General features: G+C 33.8%; 5 protein-coding genes, 1 long non-coding RNA gene and 1 other non-coding gene across 9 annotated transcripts; 4 read left to right on the top strand and 3 right to left on the bottom strand.

The window, feature by feature from the left end:
* Positions 1 to 555: 555 nt before the first annotated feature.
* Positions 556 to 9,355, bottom strand: Nbr (exonuclease mut-7 homolog). 2 transcript variants are annotated; one of them, XM_076416394.1, is made up of 14 exons: positions 9,208 to 9,355; positions 8,839 to 9,089; positions 8,434 to 8,786; positions 8,182 to 8,384; positions 6,200 to 6,562; positions 5,991 to 6,138; positions 4,875 to 5,070; positions 4,666 to 4,809; positions 3,182 to 3,333; positions 2,943 to 3,125; positions 1,451 to 1,624; positions 1,263 to 1,391; positions 967 to 1,156; positions 556 to 910 (listed from the first exon to the last, which is right to left on the bottom strand). In XM_076416394.1, the coding sequence occupies exons 2-14, from the start codon at positions 9,065 to 9,067 to the stop codon at positions 717 to 719; spliced, it is 2,658 nt and encodes an 885-aa protein (XP_076272509.1). In that variant the 5' UTR covers positions 9,068 to 9,089; positions 9,208 to 9,355; the 3' UTR covers positions 556 to 716. The 2 variants fall into 2 exon arrangements, with proteins under 2 accessions (XP_076272509.1, XP_076272510.1); XM_076416395.1 differs by having other exon boundaries at positions 9,178 to 9,317.
* Positions 4,458 to 4,588, top strand: LOC143204379 (U11 spliceosomal RNA). The gene has a single exon (XR_013007600.1). It is a non-coding gene; the product is annotated as a U11 spliceosomal RNA (small nuclear RNA).
* A 275-nt stretch (positions 9,356 to 9,630) lies between the features above and the next one.
* Positions 9,631 to 11,409, top strand: LOC143204030 (uncharacterized). Its single transcript, XR_013007483.1, has 2 exons — positions 9,631 to 10,083; positions 10,228 to 11,409. It is a non-coding gene; the product is annotated as an uncharacterized LOC143204030 (long non-coding RNA).
* On the bottom strand, positions 11,331 to 16,115 carry LOC143204000 (uncharacterized). Of its 2 annotated transcripts, XM_076416402.1 has the most exons (12): positions 16,005 to 16,093; positions 15,820 to 15,914; positions 15,668 to 15,769; positions 15,270 to 15,617; positions 15,106 to 15,203; positions 14,862 to 15,052; positions 14,639 to 14,799; positions 14,479 to 14,576; positions 14,079 to 14,401; positions 12,519 to 12,813; positions 12,358 to 12,457; positions 11,331 to 11,846 (listed from the first exon to the last, which is right to left on the bottom strand). In XM_076416402.1, the coding sequence occupies exons 2-12, from the start codon at positions 15,853 to 15,855 to the stop codon at positions 11,826 to 11,828; spliced, it is 1,773 nt and encodes a 590-aa protein (XP_076272517.1). In that variant the 5' UTR covers positions 15,856 to 15,914; positions 16,005 to 16,093; the 3' UTR covers positions 11,331 to 11,825. The 2 variants fall into 2 exon arrangements, with proteins under 2 accessions (XP_076272517.1, XP_076272516.1); XM_076416401.1 differs by having other exon boundaries at positions 15,820 to 16,115.
* A 1,410-nt stretch (positions 16,116 to 17,525) lies between these two features.
* On the top strand, positions 17,526 to 18,846 carry LOC143204019 (histone-arginine methyltransferase METTL23). The gene is made up of 2 exons (XM_076416442.1): positions 17,526 to 17,739; positions 17,879 to 18,846. Exons 1-2 carry the CDS (start codon positions 17,650 to 17,652, stop codon positions 18,467 to 18,469), a joined length of 681 nt encoding a protein of 226 aa, XP_076272557.1. The 5' UTR covers positions 17,526 to 17,649; the 3' UTR covers positions 18,470 to 18,846.
* On the top strand, positions 17,879 to 19,813 carry LOC143204017 (acyl-CoA-binding domain-containing protein 6). The gene is made up of 2 exons (XM_076416440.1): positions 17,879 to 19,347; positions 19,405 to 19,813. Exons 1-2 carry the CDS (start codon positions 18,766 to 18,768, stop codon positions 19,570 to 19,572), a joined length of 750 nt encoding a protein of 249 aa, XP_076272555.1. The 5' UTR covers positions 17,879 to 18,765; the 3' UTR covers positions 19,573 to 19,813.
* On the bottom strand, positions 19,564 to 20,969 carry mRpS35 (mitochondrial ribosomal protein S35). Its single transcript, XM_076416432.1, has 6 exons — positions 20,763 to 20,969; positions 20,622 to 20,709; positions 20,162 to 20,566; positions 19,977 to 20,103; positions 19,755 to 19,920; positions 19,564 to 19,692 (listed from the first exon to the last, which is right to left on the bottom strand). Exons 1-6 carry the CDS (start codon positions 20,857 to 20,859, stop codon positions 19,616 to 19,618), a joined length of 960 nt encoding a protein of 319 aa, XP_076272547.1. The 5' UTR covers positions 20,860 to 20,969; the 3' UTR covers positions 19,564 to 19,615.
* Between the last annotated feature and the right edge of the window lie 85 nt (positions 20,970 to 21,054).

The following is a 21,054-nucleotide window of genomic DNA, read 5'->3' on the forward strand; positions in this document are numbered from 1 at the left end:
ATGCAATATAAACTGAATTAATTCATAGTGAGTTATATATGGTAATTGCTGATAACACATCATTTGTAGCCCTTACAATTAATTAAGGGTAACAATGTGATGCTTTAAAATTAAATGGTGGATACGTCCATGTCCTACTAGTATTGTTTCTACTATTTATTGCCTATTATTTGTAAATCCATCGTACATATCGAACATAAAGTGTGAACGAAAATACGCAGTCTACCTTGAATATCATTGATTATTGTAATATGAATACTTCTTATTATTTATTTTTTTCATAGTTATTTCTGCTAAATACGTCCATTTCCGACTACGATTATTTTTATTACTTGCATTTTTTTAAATTCGTTTCTGAATATGATACGAATGCTAATTATATATCGTTTGTTTTCGTAGTCATTTATGGGTAAGAATTAGTGTCATTTCAATTAAATGGTGAATGCGCCCATTGTCGCCTAATATAATTGGTGAATGCCGTCTAATATATTTTTTAATTTATTTCTTTCGTATATATCCCTGGATATCAAGCAGCATGTAAGAAAACTATGTCGCTCGCTGTTTATATTTTATTATAAACGAATAAAATCAATGATGGGATTTCGATTAAACACCTATAGCAGGTAAATAATTTAAAAAAATATATGATCAGTGGAGAGGGAGAGAGGAGAATGGGTACAACTCATCTCAGTCCAATAAACTCAACAATCAACTATTTACTGCACTATTCCCTGTAGCCTTCCGGTCAGCACTCGCTGGAAGTGACTGCCGTCGTAGTAGATCTTACCGCACTCTTCGCAAACGTAGAACACGTCGTAGTTCTGAACCACCGGCAACGGGACTTGGTACACCTTGATGGGAGCACCTTGTTTCGTTCGACAGCGACTGACGTCGATTCGATCGTCGGTACCTGCGGCAAAAGGAAGATCAGCCGCTTCCGAGTCGGACCGACGGATACGGACATACACAACTCCCATTTTCGGTTCGTGGAGGGATTTCCGAAACATTTGTGGGGTGAACACGAGGGTACCGTCGCCAGTTCGTCGAAATCCTCGTCGCTATTTAGGCTCGGGCCTGGTTTCGGCGGTTTGGACATACGGTGAAGGGTCATCATAGTGTCTTGCGATATTTTCACGAAGCTATTGCCGTTGCAGGACTAAATATTCAACATTTTTGGGTTTATTATCGGCAAGTTCATATTATACGTACGATATAGTCGCTACGGAATAGTTACAATAATAATTAGAACGTTATATGCCTACTTGACATCTGCTAAAGACGTGGTCCTTGGTCACGACCACCTTATAGAACTGAAGTACTTCCTGCAGTTGTTCGTCGACTTGGTTTGACTTGATTAACAGACAGTGTCCGGGCGGTACGTACCCGGTTAACTAAACAAAATAAAAACAACCATTAATAAAACGTAAAACAATGGTAGTAGCTTTCATACCATTTTGTAGGGACCTTTCCTTGTCAGAATGTATCTCTTCTCGTCAATAGCGTACCGAACGCATTCTTTATGATCTTGATGATTTTCTAATATCATCGTGTCTATACCGCACCTCCTGAGATGTTTTCCTAAACCTTGTAGCATAGTATCACATACAACTCGCAACTGATGAGCCTGCAAATAAAAGCAGAAGACTAATTTTGATAAACTGTTCTATAATACTCAATTGTATTTACTGTTTTCGAATAATATTCTTGTAGGGAATACTAGGATATTTTTGTTCTCTAAAACATTCATACGTGCCGTGACATCAGCTAAAATGTTACAGTTGCTGAAGAAGATGGTAAATTTCATAGAATATGGAGTTATAGAGTCACTAGCACAGGTCTGAATGAAGTGTTGTATGAATGTAATACAATGTTGTACAATACTAATATGATATAATATTACAGTACAATTTGAAGACGATTTGGTAGATTAGAATTTCTGATGACATAAACTCATGGTACATCGACAAACAACTCTTGGTATTACTAAAGAACTAAACTTGGTAACTCAATCTTTAGAAACCATCAAACTTCGAAGTTCACACACGACAAAATATCATTTGCGTTCCTTCCACACAGACCTCAGGGTAGTGTCTTGGGACCACACCTACATCTGCTTTATCACTTAACGGATGCCCGATTTCTCAAGCAGAATCAGCTAAATGCCTCGGAATACATCTTGATGTTAGATTAAACTGCAATCATGTTAAACAAAAAGCAGAGCAGATTAGACTCAAAGTCAGGCAACTGTACTGGTTAGTCAATCATAAAGCCAATTTGGACTTATGATGTGCAAATAAGGGGTTGCACCAAAACAGCAAACCAACTAGTACTCCAACGCGCCTAAAACAAAGTTCTACTATTAATTACCAATGCTTATCGCTACGTAATCAACAAAGAGCTGCTCGATGACCTCGAAATCAAATGGATATACGAAGTGATCCAAGATTTCGCCTTAAAACATGAAGTAAGGTTGCTAAATCACAGAAAAGTGGAAGCAATTAAGCTACTCGGCAACACGCAGGAAATCAGAAGATTGAAGCGAACCAAACGACACGAATTTGTTTAGTGCATAAGTGTATTCTTAATTTTAGCTCAGCTTTAGTAATTTTATTTTAATTTGAGAAATACATACTGATGTATTAATCCTGTACCCGCCTTGCTTGTGTATTAATGCAAGTACAATAGAACAGCAGCAATAAATTAATTCGTAAATAAAAATTGCACTAAGCATATCTAATGTAAGATGTAATTAATAAAAATAAACTTTACATAGACATGATCTGGCATATTTCACTCTGATTTATGTTCAATTCATCATGGCGGATTACTACATCATTTTACCAAATAAATATGAAAATTAAAGGATTTTCTAAATCTTAATCCTATTTAATTAGATAAACGCATAATTTTAGCAATTGTCAGTTACTTCTATTTTTACTCACTTCTACGGGTTGGGTCACAGGACTGGGAGCCTGATCGACTTCCTCCTCGACTTTTCGAGGTCTATGGGGGCCGGTTCTCCTACCTTTCTTCTTAGGAGATCTTTCGTGTTGGATCAACGTATAACAGAGGTCGTCGAATGAATTGTTGGTGTTTTCGAAACGACTTTTGATTACATCATAGATCTGTTAAGAGACGTATGAATAATGTATATGTATAAGTCACTAGGAAGAAAAAGCACCTCGATAAGACAGTAAGCGTCCAAGCCAGCGTAATAGATTTGAGAATCACGCAGCGGCCTCTTTTCCCAATTGGAGAACTGCTCCGATTTGTCGAGCTTACGTCCCAGGCACAGACACACCAAAGTTGTTAAGCTAAGACCTCCATTTTTCACTAAAAAAGGAATCGATTTAAGGTGACTCAATCTTGATATTTGTATCTCTTCTAAAATGGTATAGGCGGCTTTGTGTATTTGTTTCTCGCTGAATGGCATCGCATAACCCAATAGATAACTTATCTGCTTTCAAAAAAATCTTTTATAAATAAGATAAATTATGACCCTTTAATTAAATGGCGAATGCGCCCATTGCCAACTATGGTTAGGTGTGTTACTGACTTAGTTTCATTTATTTCTATTGTAAATAGTCATGGGGAACTAGAAACGAAAATATAAAATATACATTTTCTATTATATTTTGTTCATGTAAAACCAGCAATCGCAACAAGCTATATACATAAGAAGTCTTTGCATAGGGATTTTGCTCTCACCCATTCTCAGATACTGTGGACAGGTTCGTTAAGCTGACAGTATATCAGTTAATAATTCAATCAGTGTTTTATATTAATGATAATTCTCTTATGTAATAGCTCAAAAAGCTATACCACATTCACGCATTTCAGGTTCATCAAAATAAAATATAAATAATGATTCTAAAACACCTTTTATCCGTTGGAAAAAATCCTCTTATCATTGATTTTTGAATATCTCTTAATAATGTATTAGTCAAATTTATTCTCACATTTCTCAAGTTAGTTATTTATCATGTGATTTAACAAACAATTTAAGTTAAATATTTGCCGGCTTGGTGGCGCAATGATTAAGGCGACAGAACGGTACTGTTGCGATATTCACGGATTCGAATCCTGTTCGAACATGGAGTACTTTGTTTGTGATTGTATTGTAAGTGTCTTTATTGCCAACAATTTATTGGTAGGCTTAATGCCGAGGACCGTAGTTTGGAGCCTACATTAAACAGTAGGTCAAGTCCAGAAACTATATCATATATATTAACAAATATATATTTTCGTTTTTTAAATGTAAGTATCGATTTTAAAAAGAGTATTGTTTTATAAATTTTTCGAAAGGGGTTTAATTTTCACATAAAATAAAAAGTCAAATCATTTAATATTTCTAGTTTAAAGACTAGGTTTAAGCCAAGAGATGGCGCCACTATATTTACATCGCCACGTACAATCGAAATTTATCCTTAAATATCAGTACCCGAACAGCGATGCTCAAAAAGGGTGTTTACCTCTTAGTGGTACATGTGTCCTTAAGGGCACGTGGGGTATGGCAATCAAGACATACCCAGCACATAATTTTTGTTCCCGTGGGGCTGTTTTTTGGCATTGTACCGAAGACGCCCCCTTTTAATCCAATTAATATTAATTCTTATCTACTATTAGCTATTTTAAGCGTATTTAAACTACCATGACAAGCATTACCTTCAAAGGGAAATGAGAATTTTGGATATCTATCAACGTGCTTCCACAACGTCCCCAGGTCCAGGAATCCCAGGTGTTTTGGATTGAAATTGAGATGGGGCAACGCGCTCTTAATCATGTGGAAATCGCTGGACATGTTGAAGCCTGCAAGAGAGAAGCCGAAGATGGCAGTAATCCGATCTTAAACAGTCGTCTGTCTTTAACGGTACCTAGTTTTAAAATATCACAATTGTTAAACAGAAATTGGCCCATGTTTTGCCACAGGTGCGGCGCCTGATTCGCCAACGTCACAATATCGATGACGAACACGCAATGCCTGGTCGCGATCTGCATCAGGGCCAACTCGTTGGACTGTCCCCCGAAGCTGGGTTTCCATTCGCAATCTATACCGACTATATCGACTCCCTGTAATCAAATAGACACGTGCACACTTCGGCAAGATTACCTGACAATTCTATTTCTTTTGTTGCCATGTAAGCTTAACAAAATAGTTTTTTTTAATCTAGTATTTTTTATTTGTCTATTAAATATCCTGTTATAAACTAATAACCAGTTGAAGAAGAATATTAAGGTGATCATAGAAAAGATGCTGGATTGATTAGTCGAGGAAGAAATAGAAATAATAATTTTTTCGACATCTGTGTTTGTAGACCTTGCTAAATCCTTACAAAGATAGTGAAAATCTTGCGAGATAGACAAATTACAATATAAATACAAATGTCTATTAGAACAATGATAAATATTATAATATATTATTCAAATAAGCCAATTAATGCATTTAATAGTTAATTAAACAAAAGTATAAATTAATAAAATAATAAAATGGTTTATATGGAATATCGGTTTATAATTTTCGAAATATAAATATGCTAAAATCAGATATTTTGTTTATAATTCCAGATATTTAACGTTATAGCTAATTTCTATCAATGACAATTAAGCATTTTTTGTTAATGATTTTTATTAGCTTTAAATTAGGTATAAATTAATCGTCAATTTAAAATCCAATTGATGATCATTAAATTTAAAAAAAGCAATAAGGAATGATGAAATAAGAAAATTAAAATTGCACATCTATAGTGAGTGTTTTAGCACACGAACCAATTTTTTTTCTGCAGATATCTAATTCACTGATCCGTACAATTTGTGATTCTGATGTTTAGGTTATATTTTCAAATTCGGTCTAGGAATATGTTTATTAGAGAGAAAAATCGACTTAAACTGATATAAACCTCGAATATGCGTAAAAACTGAGCGATTCTCAGTGAACGAAGTTAATGATTAATGCCTCAATCAAAATAGAAATGGTTGAATAAAAAATGTACCTGAAATCCTGCATCGAGGAAGGACTCGAATTTCTCCGTGGTATCCACCAGAACTATCGTTTCTAACGGTAAAGAGTATTTGTGATACTCCTCCGTTTTTTTGGGACGTTCTTCCTCGCACTCGGCCGTGTCGTCGGGATTTTCTGCTCTAAACAAAGAGGAAGACGATTCAACACCTATTTTAACAAAACCAGATCAACGTTTCATACTTGCTTTCGTCCAGCGTCCGGACTGAGTGCGGCCACTCGTTCTTATCGATGTTATAGAACAGAGCCCACCTCCGCGCTTCGGCAGGCTCCCCGTATTGGGCCACGCCAATCACCAGTTCCTTCTGGAGATATTCGTCGTCCCCCACGGCCTCCTGTACCATTTCCTTCCAACTTTCATCACCGAAAGTGTTCTTGGTGAACCGTTTCTTTAACAAAAACTGTAAGGCGCCGGCGTTTCGTCTCTTATTCAAATTCGGCGTCAGGTTCGACGGCAAATTGAACCTCTTCACCAGATTACTGATGATCTTCTTCCACGACTTCACGTGGATTTTGTCGAATTTCACTTCGGGTACTTTATGTTCACTTCAAATAACACAAAAAAATCAATACGGTTTCAAAATAGTCCAAAATTCCATGAATATTTTAAAAGAGCAGCCTATTGCAGGTAAGGACAATTAGCTACTATGAATAGTTGGTCGTAGTGGCTTATACAAATAAGAGATGCAAAACTCAGAGGAAAAACTGAGAGAAATTCGTTGAAACGTTTTGATGTATAGTAGGGATCTTGTCCCGTCCGACTACCATTTCTCTGCAACTCTCTTAATTGTATAATGCTGACTTCAAAAGAGACTTGTGAAATCTCACATATATTACTGGATAGTGTTTGAAATACATATGAATAAATTCGTACTAAATAAATTGTATCATAAAGTCTGAGTTTTAGATATTATTTACGAGGTGGTACACACTTTGTAGTTATGCCACTTTATAAAATCTGAATTTTAAAGAGTAAACGCACCAATTTCAAACTAAAATAGTGTACGTCTGACACCATTTCCAAACTCTAATACAAATATTAACCTTATTTTAAGCCAAAACAATAGGGTAATCATATTTAACAAAAAGTGAAAACCATTCTTACATTCGAAGGGAAGAATTACATCGAATCTCATTTGTCTCCACATTATCTAAATGCTCACTCAGTCTCTTCAACAATTAGTATCATTAGATATCACACAAAAAATCTCCCTGATAAGCAATTAATAGAATTATGTCAGCAATGCTACCTCAAAATTTCAATATTTTCCAGCGTCTTGAAAGCACGCCTATACCATTCTGATCTCAAAAAAGAGACAAAATCATCGTCAGCAGCCCTACAGACCAATTAGTTTGCTAAGCTCCCTAGGAAATGTTGCTTAAATAGTCCTTCTGCAAGGATTTAGGGATCAAAACATTCTAACAATCTTTATCAATTTTTTTCCAATTTCATACCAGAGCTTTTGATAACGTCTGGCCTGAAGGACTTAAAAACAATTCAAACTGGAAATAGCCATGGATATGGCCATACTGAAGTCCAACAACAAGGAGAGCAGGTCCTTCTAGGTCAAGATTAAGGAAAAATCATCAACCAGGAAGGAATAAAAGATCAAATAAAAAAAATTGTTGATACCAAATTAGTGTAAAGATAATTCTTAAATAAAAAATCTAGTAACAACTAGGCAGAGCCTTTTGAGATAATTTTGCGATACATTTTATTCTGAGAGTAGAATAGTGACAAACAGGTATTAGAGATTAGGTCTTGAAGCTGTACAAAGAAATCTTTATAGTAGGATGGTGCAATTAAACATGTTTTTGAGAAAGATATGAAATCAGAAATGCCCATAAATAGTGCCATAAAGATAAACAAACAAACTAACAAATGAAAATAATAAATATATACAACTATTTATATTCTTAATTAAAGAATTAATAAATAATAATTAAATAATAATAAAAAGGTTCAGACATTCGGTATTAAAAACTCACTCAATAATAGTTTTGTTTTTGACCATTATACATTTGGTATCTTTCATTTCTAAAAGTTAATGTGACCAACTATTCATAATAACACAATTGTTAATACCTGTCCCAATATACTTCCACAGAAAAAGGCCGCTATTCACGCGATTTTGGACTAAAAGCACTATATCAAATATACATACAATATATAATGCTCAATGGTCTGGCGTAACGAAGCACTAATCAATTGTTGATCTAAAAATTCCACTAACTCTATTCGGTGTCGCTTGCTATCACAAAGGAAATCATTCACGCACGGCAATTTATCTTGCAATATCAAAGGAACTAGGAAATCGTGAATCGTAAACTTATCATGCAACACTAACAATGATGCATATTGGCAAGCCTGAAAAATCCACCAATTAACAAAAATAACTCATCTATTTCTTACTCACATCTTTGTACTGTTTCTTCTCAATAAAGCAGTTAATACTGTCCAAAAATAAATCACCTTTCTCGGCCATTCGGAATACCTCAAAAATCAATTTGGCAACAGCTTGTATATTTTGCTTGGTGATAATTTTAAAAGCATCAATCTGCAGTTGGGGCGTTAGAAGTTTCTCAAGGTTTTGCTTATTTACCTCTGACCAGTTCTTGAATTCTTCTATTAACAGCATAGGTAAAGATTTACTCTTAATGCTATAAAAATCTTGGCAGTTGTATAGTAACTTTAGAAATTGTTCATAGGGGTTCTGACAACTGTTAAAGTAATTTTCTAATCTTGAAACTACAGGAGGACTTCGTTTCACTAGAAAAACAACATCAAATTACCCCGTAACCTCAAATACCATAAAATTTACATGATTGATACATATTCTTCAGGTCCTGAAAAAAGGCCTGATCCTCTTCATTTAGGTATAAATTTATGCTAATTTCTGTACAACAATTATTGTCATGCTTTGATATGTTTTGGAGCTGCTTTCTTTGCATTGCATGGTTCACATAACCAAAATTATTTCTCCTGGGTTTATAATCCTGATACTGCTGACTACTATGGGAAATCCCCTTGCCCCTATTCTGGTATGACATTTTTAGTCTTATGTGTTTTTATCTAAAACATATTCGAACTTTAACATATGTGATTTGAAAATGGACTACATTTTTTGTGACATAAATTTTGATTTAAAAAGCCAGTTAACCTAATTCAACTTAGTTTCTTTAGTACTTGCCACAGGTCAATTCCTTGTAGTCATTTAAAATAAAAGAAAGCGTTCGACTTTTATTCATCCAAAAATAGTTCCTATGTATGTGAATTAATTTAAAGCTTCTACGTTTTGTAAACTTTGTCAGCTGTTCGACAGAGAAGTTTTATGGGCAGAAAGGATAACTTTTTTGTTTTTCTATTGGCTACAATGTCTTTCGTTTGTTTTAATTATAATTTCCATATAAACCGACGTAAAATTATTTATTTATGTACAAATATCGTTGCTTTTAGTGTCGATTAGTAGTTTTACATGATTTCCTCATCTGTTATCAATTAGCTGCTATATAGTTGTTCGATTATGAATTATAATAATCGGCAAAATATATCGATTATAAGGATCGAGATATTTTAACTTTTTTCGATTATCACTTCAAATCTGGTATACGAAACATGTCACAATAGAAAATTATTAATATAATACTGTAATATATTATAAAATATCTAAGAATATATTGATTTGCGTACTTTAAAAATCATATATATATATTTACATCGCCATCATTTGAAAACTAATTTTTGTTGTATTTTCAGCATGTCTTGAATAACAAAGATCATTGATCTGTGAAAATAACATTTTAAACGCTTTAAAAAGTATCCAATATTCAGGAAAAAAGTCCTTATTTTTTAGATTTATTATTTTGTGGACTAAAAATGGCAAGGACCTCTAAGAAATATGAATTTGTTAATACCGGGAAAAACATGAAGAAGAATGCTCATTTCTATGTGGTTTGCTGATTTTATAGTACCGGCAAAAGACGAATCTTTACTAGTACTTCCAATTGAAGCGTAGAAGAACATACGTTGTATTGTACTAATTAATCTGCAAAGACGTTTAAAGTATGTATTAATCAATGTGAATTAAAAGCTGCACGCCGCTTAGTAATATAAACACTACGCCCCCTTGTAAGCTTTATAATGAGAATCTACCATTGCATTTTGGTATAGACACTGATGCTTCTATGTAGGTTTTATGGCATCATTCGAGCTTAAAACTGTTAAGAATGCAGCATCGTCCGCGTGAAAGTTGGCTTCAGCAATGCGTTCTGTTTGTGATGACCGCCAGAGACTATGGGGATGATGAGAGCGGTAAGGTCTCCAGTGGGTGTCCAAAGTGGTTCGTTGTAATTAGTGAGGTTCAAGATCGCTTGATATCTACTAGACGCTTACAACAGCTTTTATTCTTGATGATCCTCTCTCAATAGGTTGGAGCAAAAGTCAAATTGGTCTCTGTGCATTCTTAATAGACAGAAAACATATTCAGTTGTTGGTTAAAAGTAAAGGGGTTTTTCCTATCCCCAGGCGTTTGGATATGTAAGTCGTGGTAGATCGTTACGGAGAACTTACTGCTTATTGATTCAATTAAGAATTTCCACCCTTTTTGTTGCCTTCCACGATTTTGTCGTCATTTCGCGATTATACAATTTTTTTTTGTGTTTAACTCTGGACATTCTACACAAGGGACGTGGACAAACATAACGTATGATAAACAGACATGTATGTTTGATAAATTAGGAGGTATATGAAGTATAATTATTATTAATCAAGGGAACGGTTCATTTGACTTAAATCCTATGATAACAATTAATGTCTCGTAAAAATTCCATCAACTTATCACTATTGTCGCCGACCAGATCGATCCTGTGGCTCAAAATGTGAAAGACGGAGACAACTTCACAGAATTCCTTGGAGCGCTTAAAGACTCCAAGTCGCCGTGCAAGAAATTACAGTCTCCCAGTCTAGCTGATTCAAAGTTCTAAGGCCCAGCATCTTTGGTAAAGGTTTTGATTATATCCGCGGATCCATGCTCACCAAGACCAATCATAACTAAATTAGAGATTTGCACGAGATGGCTCTGCTTCTGTTTAAGGAAGAAATCCAACGAACTGTCAGAAAGGATATGAAGGTAAGTATTGTTCAAGGCTCTCTGAAAGACAGGTTCATCCACTACAGATAAAGACACAACCAATTCCTGTACTGGGTTTTGAACCGTCAGTACAAATGTGCCAGTGCCCTGAGCAGACAGAGTAGCTCAAAAACTTTTGCTCTCCTAAAAGAGGGGGGGAAGTACCCATAAAAAAAAGTCGTTGGTATATAAATTGATTTGTAACTAACCATTCTAAATACGTGACATATATAATATGCTATATGAATACAATATGCTATTAATAATATCAATAGTTTTTCTGGAACTTGTAAAATGTATTTTATTCTATGTATATCCATAATTTATGAATATTTACATTTTTCTAAGTTCCTACACATAACATTGACAAACCGATAAGTAAATATATAAAATGTAAGAACTAAAAAAACAGTTGCGTCGCAACATTCCATAATATCCATCTTCTGCATTCCTTAAATGCCTCGATTCATCAGACAAGGACGTCGAAGACGAATCCGCTTTAGAAGAAGGCTCTGCATTCTTCATTTTTTTCTTGGACACGTCACTTGAGGCAGCGTGTGTAGGCGATCTGGCTGGTTTATCTAGATCCTAGCTATATGATTAGAAAGATCTTGAAACGTCGATACTAAGCTGATCGTCCACAGCAAGAACGGTGGAATTATGACTATTGGCGGAGTATCTTAATAATACACGAATTTATTCTGTAACACAAAATCATAATTTGAATAATCTATTAGTGGACTAATAATGAATGATAGAAACTGAATCTATTGCTTTTTAACATATTCTCAGATATATCTTCTTAGATAAGATTAAAAGTAAATTGCTGAAAGGTAACTAAAAAAAAACGAGTCCTTCAAATGCTTTTTGAGGATTGGAAGAGACGCTGGCATAACATTAACGTAGACTAACGGATTATTTGTTAAGGGGGAAGTCATAATTAAATAATTAAATATATATATATATATATATATATATATATATATATATATATATATATATATATATACGACTTTATTCGAAACATTTCTGGATTACAAAAACGAAACTGATTTCAATTGTTTTCATGATTTCCTAAGTTATAAAGATGAAGTTAGTGATATATTTTTATTAGATGATCAACAAGATGTAGAGAGGATTGCTCCCTCCATAATAATTCTCCATAAAGAAGAATATTGGTAATTTTTAAGCAAATTAAAGATTCTAACGTACCTGTATTCGTAATTTCGCTTGATGGTCCTTTGATTTTTTGTGAGACTCCAGATCATTGGCATGCTGGACCCATCTCACACAAACCGGACAGTATGAAAATCTGAACCAATAATCATACTCTCGTTAAGAGGTTTGCAGTCATAGTTTGTAACTCTACTTACCTTTTGTGTTTCTGGCCGTGGTAATGAGTTAGATTATCTTCCTTGGGAATAATACAACATCTTTCACAGTATATGGCTTTTAAAAATATATGTATAGGCATAGAAGATAACCCCTCGTCCTTGTGTGTCTTTTCCGCCCACGACCTAACACTAATGACATGTTCCCGTGTTCTCGTATGCTTTGAATTTCCCGAATTGGTACAGACACGACAATTCGGTGTTGTAAGATTTCGCAGTTGCCCCCTCACTTTGGTAATAATCTGAGACGTTTGGATATTGAAGTACGAACTCTCATCTAAAAAAAAACAGTCAAAACGATAAACACCTTTGATCTAGATGAGGGGAGGAAACAGATGATACTGAAATACGTTTCTTACCGGAATTATATCGATTACCTCTGGAAGATTCAGGTTTAATATAATAGTTGTTAATTAAATTAATCTATTTTTATTATTTATTAGTTGATAGAGCAATTAAAAGTGGGGAAATTCACCAGGCTTATTCAAATAAAGGCATATAAAAATAATAAAGTGATTAAAAGACAAAAGGTGTAAACCACCCAAACGGTGATACGAGAACTAGTCAAAGGCAAATGAAAAGCCACAAGAAGAGTAGTTGCGAACAATAAAACTCAAAAGCTTAAATGAAAAATTCAAAAGCCGGAATAAGAATAAACTTCTAACTGCAACAGCTGAAGAGCAACCAAGACTTGTAAGAGGCAACAATGGGCCATGGGCCAGAAAAATTAATCAAAAGCAAAATACTTTGCTGGCCCAACAAAAGACATACATAAGTGATAGTGACAACTTAAAGACAAGGAAAGCACTAACCACTGGATAAATATTAATACAATTACCTAGAAAAGCTATTATAAGTATAGTCCAACCTACTCAATACATATTTTAGACTGAAACATGTACCAGCACCCTGGAAAGTGGTGGAAATGATTATGATACCAACTGGCAGACCTGTTTCTCTTTTATTGACAATCGTGTCGAAATTTTTTGACACAGTATAGGGTCCCAGACAATGAGGCTAATATAAAACAGAATAACCTAATCTGAGATCATCAGTTTAGATTCAGGATATCATATGAACGTTCTTTGGGAGAAAAACAAATATGCTCTGCGGTTTTTCTAAGGGTACCACAAGCCTTCGATAAAATTTGGTATGAAGGGTTGATATATAAACTAAAAAAATACTTCCAAAACAACATCTAAGCATAATAACATGGGTAGCGTTTTCTGTTTATTCTACATCACTCAGGGACTGATCACTATACATACTTTAAATACTATATTATGTAAATACATAAGATTTGTATCGAGGCTTGGGAATTTCTATAGCCAAAGATATTAAAAGGTTTAAAATGTCTATTGTTGGAAAAGATATATATAATGTATGTGAACTTATAAATGTTGGGAATATATTAATGATTGGTCTAGATGAGACCAGTTTTAATATAGAATAGAAAAAGTAGATAACTGTAAACATTTGGAACAATTACTGGATTTTTATAAATCCCAAATAACACTAAAATAAAACTAAAACTACTCTTACCTGTACTTTGTTGACTGGTACTCGGCAAATTCTCTGACTTAATGGGCGATTTAGCTGAGGTTGAGGAAGTTTCAGTAACAATACGAGGCTTCTTCTGTGGAGAATGTGGTGGTTCTTCGTAAGCTGCCCGTTTTTGTGGTCGCACGAATTCCAACTGCACACCTTTCGGTGGAATAAAATGTAGAACCTCTTGCGGTTCTTTAACAACAGTTTTTGCACCTCTAACATTCCCTAAATTAATGCGATGTCTTCTGGAATACGCGTGTTTCCGATCACCATATGCTACAACCTCACAGCAGAGGTCACAGAATGTCTGGGCATTCCTATTAGAAAATTATTGCTTGATCACTTTTTGGGCATTGTGAAAAAAGTTAATTTAAATATCATGAACTAAACTTACTCAAAGTGTTCTCTTGTAGCAAAATGTAATTGTGAGCCATATATGGTGCCTTCTAGTGGTAAATTACAATGCATACAATATATCAAACTGAAATCTTCCTGAAACAGTTGAATCACTTCATTAAAATAGCTATATCCTCATTCTATTCAGCATGGCTTACTCTACTGAACTGGCATTTATTTAAACTCTTGAGAAGCCACTTTTTAACCTTCCTATAGTGACTAACGCTTCTGTAATGACCACTTGTTCTCCTTGTTGCCTTTTTGACACATATCAAACATCTGTCATCCAAAATAAGAGTCTTCAGTTCGGCAGCAATCTCTTCAAAATAAATTTAACATAAACCACTTATAAAACAATTTATGTAAATCTGATAAATTTACCAATCGGACTTCGTGGCAATTCTTTTTTTTGTGGCACTATGGAAACACCTAACATTCTACGTAAATTATTTATAACTCCTTGCCGGTAACCCTTGCTCCCTATCACATTTTTATTGTGATAAAAATTATAGATATGATCCTGCTCATCACGAGGTGGATAAAAACAATACAAACACTGCTTGGGAATATTCCTATCAAATAGAAGATTAGCTACTTTGTACTGTCTATTGATATTTATGCTCACTGCTTGTGTTCTATTTCCTCATAATGTCTTTTAGAACTTTCATCACCTTGTAGAGGAAGGCTACATATTACACAGTACAGCATATATACGTTTTCTTCCTAGAACATTTAATTGAGATAATTGAAATAGGAACATACAAAAAATATCAATATTATACTCTTTACATTATATAACTTTATTCTTGAAAGTTCCTTGTCAAGCCACACTAAAACTTTAATAGTGTGTTTGGACCTTTTTTTGCTTATATGATTTTTTGTTTTTTTATTGCAGATAAAACATTTATCTTTAGTAATTAGCCTTGACAAATTCCCTGCTACAACTTTTAGAGGATTACATTTGTTTTCCAAATCTGAACTTTCCTCTTTTTTAATTACATCCAAATTCTGTAACTCTTGTGAGCTATATGGTGGTGGTTTCAAGTCTTCCAGCTCTGATTCTGCAACTGAATCATTATCACTTTCATCTGAATACTCCTCCTTTTTGCATGGGTCAGTATTGACTGGGAAGTCATTCTAAAGTATCATCGTTAAAATGTGTATTGTAGTTATTATAATGGACCTACTGTTTTGGCATCCGAATCGCCAGCTTCCGAAACTGAATCACTATCACTATCATCTAAATACCCCTCTATATTACACGGGTAAATATTGATTACAAGCTCTTTCTAAAGTATCATTGTTAAAATCTGCATTGCAAGTATTATAATGCACTTACCGTTATGGTCTTCAAATCGCCTGATTGAAAACTCATCTTTAGATACTTATATAGTTAAAAATTATATTCTAGTAATGAAATAATTTATGATGCATCTAAAAGTGACATCAACTAAATATAACTTTGATTGCATTCACAAAACACAGAGGAATTCTCAATATTTGGTGATTGCATTTAACTTATACCATATACTACACATAACACTGTTCTATATGCGGTTTCTGTATGCAGTATACTAATACTTTTTGTTGGGACAGAAAATTGTTTAATTACTGTCATCTGTCTATTCGTCAAAATAGGGATGTATAAAAAAGTATCCATAAAAATACATATATATAATATAGATATTTTCTGAAAAAATATCAATATTTTTGGCTGATCCATCGATATTTTTTAGCCAATATTTTTCCATTACCGATATTTTTTAATATATCGATTTTTTTTTAAATATCGAAATACTAATATTTCACTAAACATTTAAAATTAACTACCAATTTTTAAGACGTTAAAAATTATATTTAATTTATTTTGAAAAAATATCGATATAACGGCCAAAAAAATATTCTGAAAAAATATAAATATTTTTGATATCAATATATCCATATTTATCGGGATCACCAGTATCTGCAACTCATTTTGACGTCACATATGGTAATTATCAGAATGTAATAAAATATTTAATTAGGTAAATAACAATCTAATATAATTAATTTTAACTATATCGCCGGCTTGGTGGCGCAGTGGTAAAGGCGATGGGACGGTCCTACTCTTGCGATAGTCGCGGGTTCGAATCCTGCTGGGACATGGTCGTAAATTTATGTTTGTGATTGTTTAAAATTTGTGAATGTTCTAGACAAGAGTGTAAAATCCGACAAGGAAAATGATCCCAGTCACGCCAGTAACCAGGCTGGGTAAGACCGGATGTCTTCTGGGATGATTTCTAAAGTTGTTCACTAGCCAGTCGGTAGGCTTAATGTTGAGGAGCGTGGCTCGAAGCCCACGTTAAACTTTAGGCCCAGTCCAGATAAACCCATAGTTGGTAAAAGGAGATTTTAAAATATATTTTAAAAAAAATTTAACTATACTTTTTATTTCAAAAATTATTTTGGGTTTTATTATTATATATTTGTTTAGCTGATTTTTAGGAACATTTAGAATATTAATATTTTCACAGTAAGAAAGATGATAAGTTAAAGGATGTAACCGTTGTAATTTGGTTTTCGTGATTATTCGAATGATATTAAAAAAGTAAAAGTTTTTCTTGCTGAAATTTGGCCCATTGGCACAATTAAAATTCATTCATCATCAACAGACAGCAATATAAATCAATAAGAATGATAAGGTAATAAAATGAAAATGTATATTAAGAGCCAATTTTCGTTTAAACATATATATAATAGTTTAGGGAGACAACTGTAATTTGTAGAAGTTAATTTGAGGAATACAGCATAAAAAACAGACTTTAACAAATATATACAACAATTACAGTGTAGCAACACAATAATGGATTTTTAAAGATTGAAGTCGAGTTTTTTATCAAGAACAAAAAAAAACCTTCCATATTTATATCGATATATTAATATTTTTAACGCTGTTGACATCCCTATATCTCGGTTCTTATGATCGATATACGATAATCGAAGTCATAAGTGAATTAACTCTGTAATTAAACATTTATTTTATTTGATGGTACCCCTGACTTTTCCAACTTATGACAGTTTGGCGTGAGAATTGCTCAATTTTCACGTGGAGTTGAAGGAAAGGTGAATAATTTATTGTTAGGGATGCCCATAATTTTACTACGTTTATTCTGTAATTTTACACATCTCAATGTCAGATAATTCAACAGAGCAAGTTAAAAAGTTTGTTTTTTCATCGGGTAGAAGTTCCGAAGATATTCTAGAAATTCTGATTCCAGAGGTACATCTATTAAAAAAGGCCTTTATTAAAGTTTATTTAGTTGATGTAGAGTTTAACGAAATGTGGTGGGCAACCCATAGGTTTATAGCATTATTATACAATACATACATTTACACAAGTTGTTTTGTTGTTTTTGCAGTTGCTTCAAGCAAGTTATTCCTTTTACACCTGGCCGTCGTCTCCAGTATTGGCTTGGTTTCTCTGGGAAAATCGCTCAGAATTACCTGGGAAAAGAATCCTCGAGTTAGGAGCAGGGACTGCCTTACCAGGTATCTTGGCTGCCAAGTGTGGTGCTGTGGTTACCTTGAGTGATTCAGCAACCCTTCCCAAGAGCCTCACACACACCAAAAGGAGTTGTCATTTGAACAATTTAGTTCTTAACGAACAAATCAAGGTTATTGGATTAACTTGGGGTTTGTTCCTTAGTAATCTGGATAGTATTGGCCCTCTGGACTTAATTTTGGGTTCAGATTGTTTCTTTGAACCAGCAAATTTTGAGGATATTATCGTGACTGTTACTTATTTGTTGGAAAAGAATCCTGGTGCCAAATTTATTTGTACTTATCAAGAACGGAGTTCAGATTGGTCAATTGAACATTTGTTGGACAAGTGGAGCTTGAGTTGCAAAGTACACAATATTAGTTCACTGGGGGCACAGTCAGGTATCGATATTCACGAGTTTATTGGTGGTCACAGTATCCATTTATTAGAAATAACACCAAAAGCTTGAAATGGCAAGTAGTGCTCCTAAAATTTACCGTCTTTTCGTCAGCAACATTCCCTGGACTGTGAGTCATTCAGAACTCCGCAAATATTTTAGTAAATTCGGTCCAGTGAGTCTAGCAAACGTAGTGTTCGATAAAAGCACAGGACTGTCGAAAAATTTCGGATTTGTATGTTTCGCTAACAAAGAGGGTTTTGAGAATGCTTATAGCTTCCAGTCACACAAGTTGGAGGGTAATACACTGAAGGTGAACCCATCAAATCAAGAATAACTTGATTTAATCACAACAGTAGTAATTAAAAATGGATCCTAGATTAGACGATTATAGTGATTTAGTAGAACTTGGTATTGATATAGATGAAAGTGATGTACTTGGAAATAAATTTAATAAGTGTGTGAAATACATACAGGGAATTGCAGGTACATTAAATAATGAGGTCCTTTTGAAATTATATGGGTTTTATAAACAAAGTATAGAAGGTCCCTGCAACATTCCCAAACCTTCCTGGTATGATATGAAGGGCAAGTCAAAATGGGAAGCTTGGAATAACTTGGGAGATATGTCGTCTGATGATGCTAAAAATAAGTATATCCAGACTGTTTTGGATGTTAGCCCAAGCTTCAATTTTGAGGACACACAAATGAAGACAGACTCATGGGTTAAAGTGTCTTCCCTAGCCCATGAGCCTGTCTCTAATACAGACATATGTGATTTCATTCAAAGTGGTGATGAGAAGAAAGTTAAGGAATATTTGGCTGGCGATACCAACCATAAAAACGCGCTGGATGACCAAGGTATGGGTTTAATACATTATGCATCTGATATAGGGAATCTTAATATTCTAAAGATGTTAGTTGAGGATGGATATGACTTTAACTTACAGGTGGGTTTTGTGGCATCAATTATTTTTTTCATTTATTATGACTATTATTTTTTCTAGGATAAGGACAAACAAACACCTTTACATTATGCCGCAAGTTGTGGTCATGAAGATTGTGTTAAGTTCTTGTTATCTTGTGGTGCACTTATTGACATTGTTGATGTGGATGGGTGCAAAGCTGTTGATGTTGCTTGTGATTCCGTTAAAAGACTATTGAAGCCAACTTAATATGTTATTTATTCTAAATGTGTTTTTTCCAATAATTACAATTTTATTTTGTGCTGCTAGGCAAATTTAACAACTGTTTTACTGCTTCACCATATTTTGCAACTGTATAATCATTTTCACCTAAAAATATATAAAATTGAGGTTCTCCATGTCACAACTTATAGAGATAAAATTGGGTTTACCTTCGTTCATGTAATTGACTAAGGCTTCAGAGTATACAGATATGTTGGGAATTTCAGAACTTGTTTTATTAAATAACCTCTCCACATTTACCTTTGATGCATTATTCTCCCATACATATTTCTCCATATCTGCTTCATTTTTTAATTCTTCCCATGGTTCAACATTCTGAAGAAACAAAACCAATCATATATACTTTATTTTCTTGGTAACCATAAACTGACCTTAGATTCATGATATAAGGCTGTCAACAAATACATGGCATAATCATAATTTTGTTTTTTCAAAGGACACCTATCAGTTACTATTGTAACAGTGTCATTTTCTTCATTATATCGTTCACCAACCAACCTTAAAGAATAAAATAAAGAATGAGAAGCGAAATCTTATTTATATCACATATGCTTACCTTCTAAACTTATCAGTTTCTCTCTCATTTAAGTTTAAAGCACTCTTTTTGAATCTTATGGTCACTATTCTAGCTAATGGATCTCTTATGGTAGGACTGCTATGACAGTAATCACTTGAAATTACCTCAATTGGAAATAATTTTTCAATTTTTTCCTGGTTGTTTAGACTCTTAGGCCAAGGGGTACAGAATTTTTTTAGTGCCTCACATTGCCTTTTGATAACAGGCGGCGTTAAATGTAGAAAATTGGGAATTTTCATTAATTCAGCATTAGCATATTTATCTGGTGGGGCTCCCTTTTCCACATATCCTTGTCTTATGGGCAAAGGTACTACAGCGGGATGGAAAGATCTTGGAGCTGGCCATACACTACCCCAATCTTGATCAACTTCCATTTGACTTGTTCTGAAGTAAAAATAATCTTTTTATAATTGCCTTTAAAGTGAATATATTTGAGTACCTTGTTTCAACTGGTTTCACTTTTCTTAGTGGCCTCCGAGGCCCAAACTGTGATTTATTAGTTTTGAGATTGAGTGCTTTGAAATCGTCTAAAATGTCCAAATTTTATTAAATATAGTGTTATTTTATAACCATGTCTTACCATTTTGCTCATTTGGGGCGCTGAAGTAGGAAGCTATATATTGTTTTTCAATGTTTCTAATAATAATTCTTTCTATATTTTTTGTTAAATTAAGCATTTTGGGAATTTGATTTCAGAAAAGGATAACCTAAATAAAATTGTTCTTAAGAAGAAGAATAGGTAATAATAATTTTTATATATGCTTAAAAATAATTATACAAAATTGCTCGAAATTAGTATTGTAAAATAATAACAAACGTTCAATAAAAAGAAAAAAGTGTTGTCTTAAAAAAATTTCGAACCCATACTTATA

Source organism: Rhynchophorus ferrugineus, unplaced genomic scaffold (genome assembly GCF_030347505.1).
Source record: "Rhynchophorus ferrugineus isolate W39M unplaced genomic scaffold, kcgeb_rfMv2 rfM10, whole genome shotgun sequence".
Lineage (NCBI taxonomy): Eukaryota > Metazoa > Arthropoda > Insecta > Coleoptera > Curculionidae > Rhynchophorus > Rhynchophorus ferrugineus.

Excerpts from the sequence above, each read along its gene's own strand:
- Nbr (XM_076416394.1), bottom strand. The coding sequence starts at position 9,067 with ATGTCATACCAGAATAGGGGCAAGGGGATTTCCCATAGTAGTCAGCAG. Across the intron at positions 8,787-8,838 it reads GAAGAATATGTATCAATCAT|TGAAACGAAGTCCTCCTGTA; the intron begins GTAAATTTTATG and ends TTGTTTTTCTAG. Across the intron at positions 1,625-2,942 it reads CTGTGACCCAACCCGTAGAA|GCTCATCAGTTGCGAGTTGT; the intron begins GTGAGTAAAAAT and ends TTTTATTTGCAG.
- LOC143204000 (XM_076416401.1), bottom strand. The coding sequence starts at position 15,855 with ATGAGTTTTCAATCAGGCGATTTGAAGACCATAACG. Across the intron at positions 15,618-15,667 it reads GCGATTCGGATGCCAAAACA|AATGACTTCCCAGTCAATAC; the intron begins GTAGGTCCATTA and ends ATGATACTTTAG. Across the intron at positions 15,204-15,269 it reads CAAGAATAAAGTTATATAAT|GAAGAAAACGTATATATGCT; the intron begins GTAAAGAGTATA and ends TAAATGTTCTAG.
- LOC143204019 (XM_076416442.1), top strand. The coding sequence starts at position 17,650 with ATGTCAGATAATTCAACAGAGCAAGTTAAAAAGTTTGTTTTTTCATCG. Across the intron at positions 17,740-17,878 it reads TAGAAATTCTGATTCCAGAG|TTGCTTCAAGCAAGTTATTC; the intron begins GTACATCTATTA and ends TTGTTTTTGCAG.
- LOC143204017 (XM_076416440.1), top strand. The coding sequence starts at position 18,766 with ATGGATCCTAGATTAGACGATTATAGTGATTTAGTAGAACTTGGTATT. Across the intron at positions 19,348-19,404 it reads GATATGACTTTAACTTACAG|GATAAGGACAAACAAACACC; the intron begins GTGGGTTTTGTG and ends TATTTTTTCTAG.
- mRpS35 (XM_076416432.1), bottom strand. The coding sequence starts at position 20,859 with ATGCTTAATTTAACAAAAAATATAGAAAGAATTATTATTAGAAACATT. Across the intron at positions 20,567-20,621 it reads GTGAAACCAGTTGAAACAAG|AACAAGTCAAATGGAAGTTG; the intron begins GTACTCAAATAT and ends TTTTTACTTCAG. Across the intron at positions 20,104-20,161 it reads GAAACTGATAAGTTTAGAAG|GTTGGTTGGTGAACGATATA; the intron begins GTAAGCATATGT and ends TTATTCTTTAAG.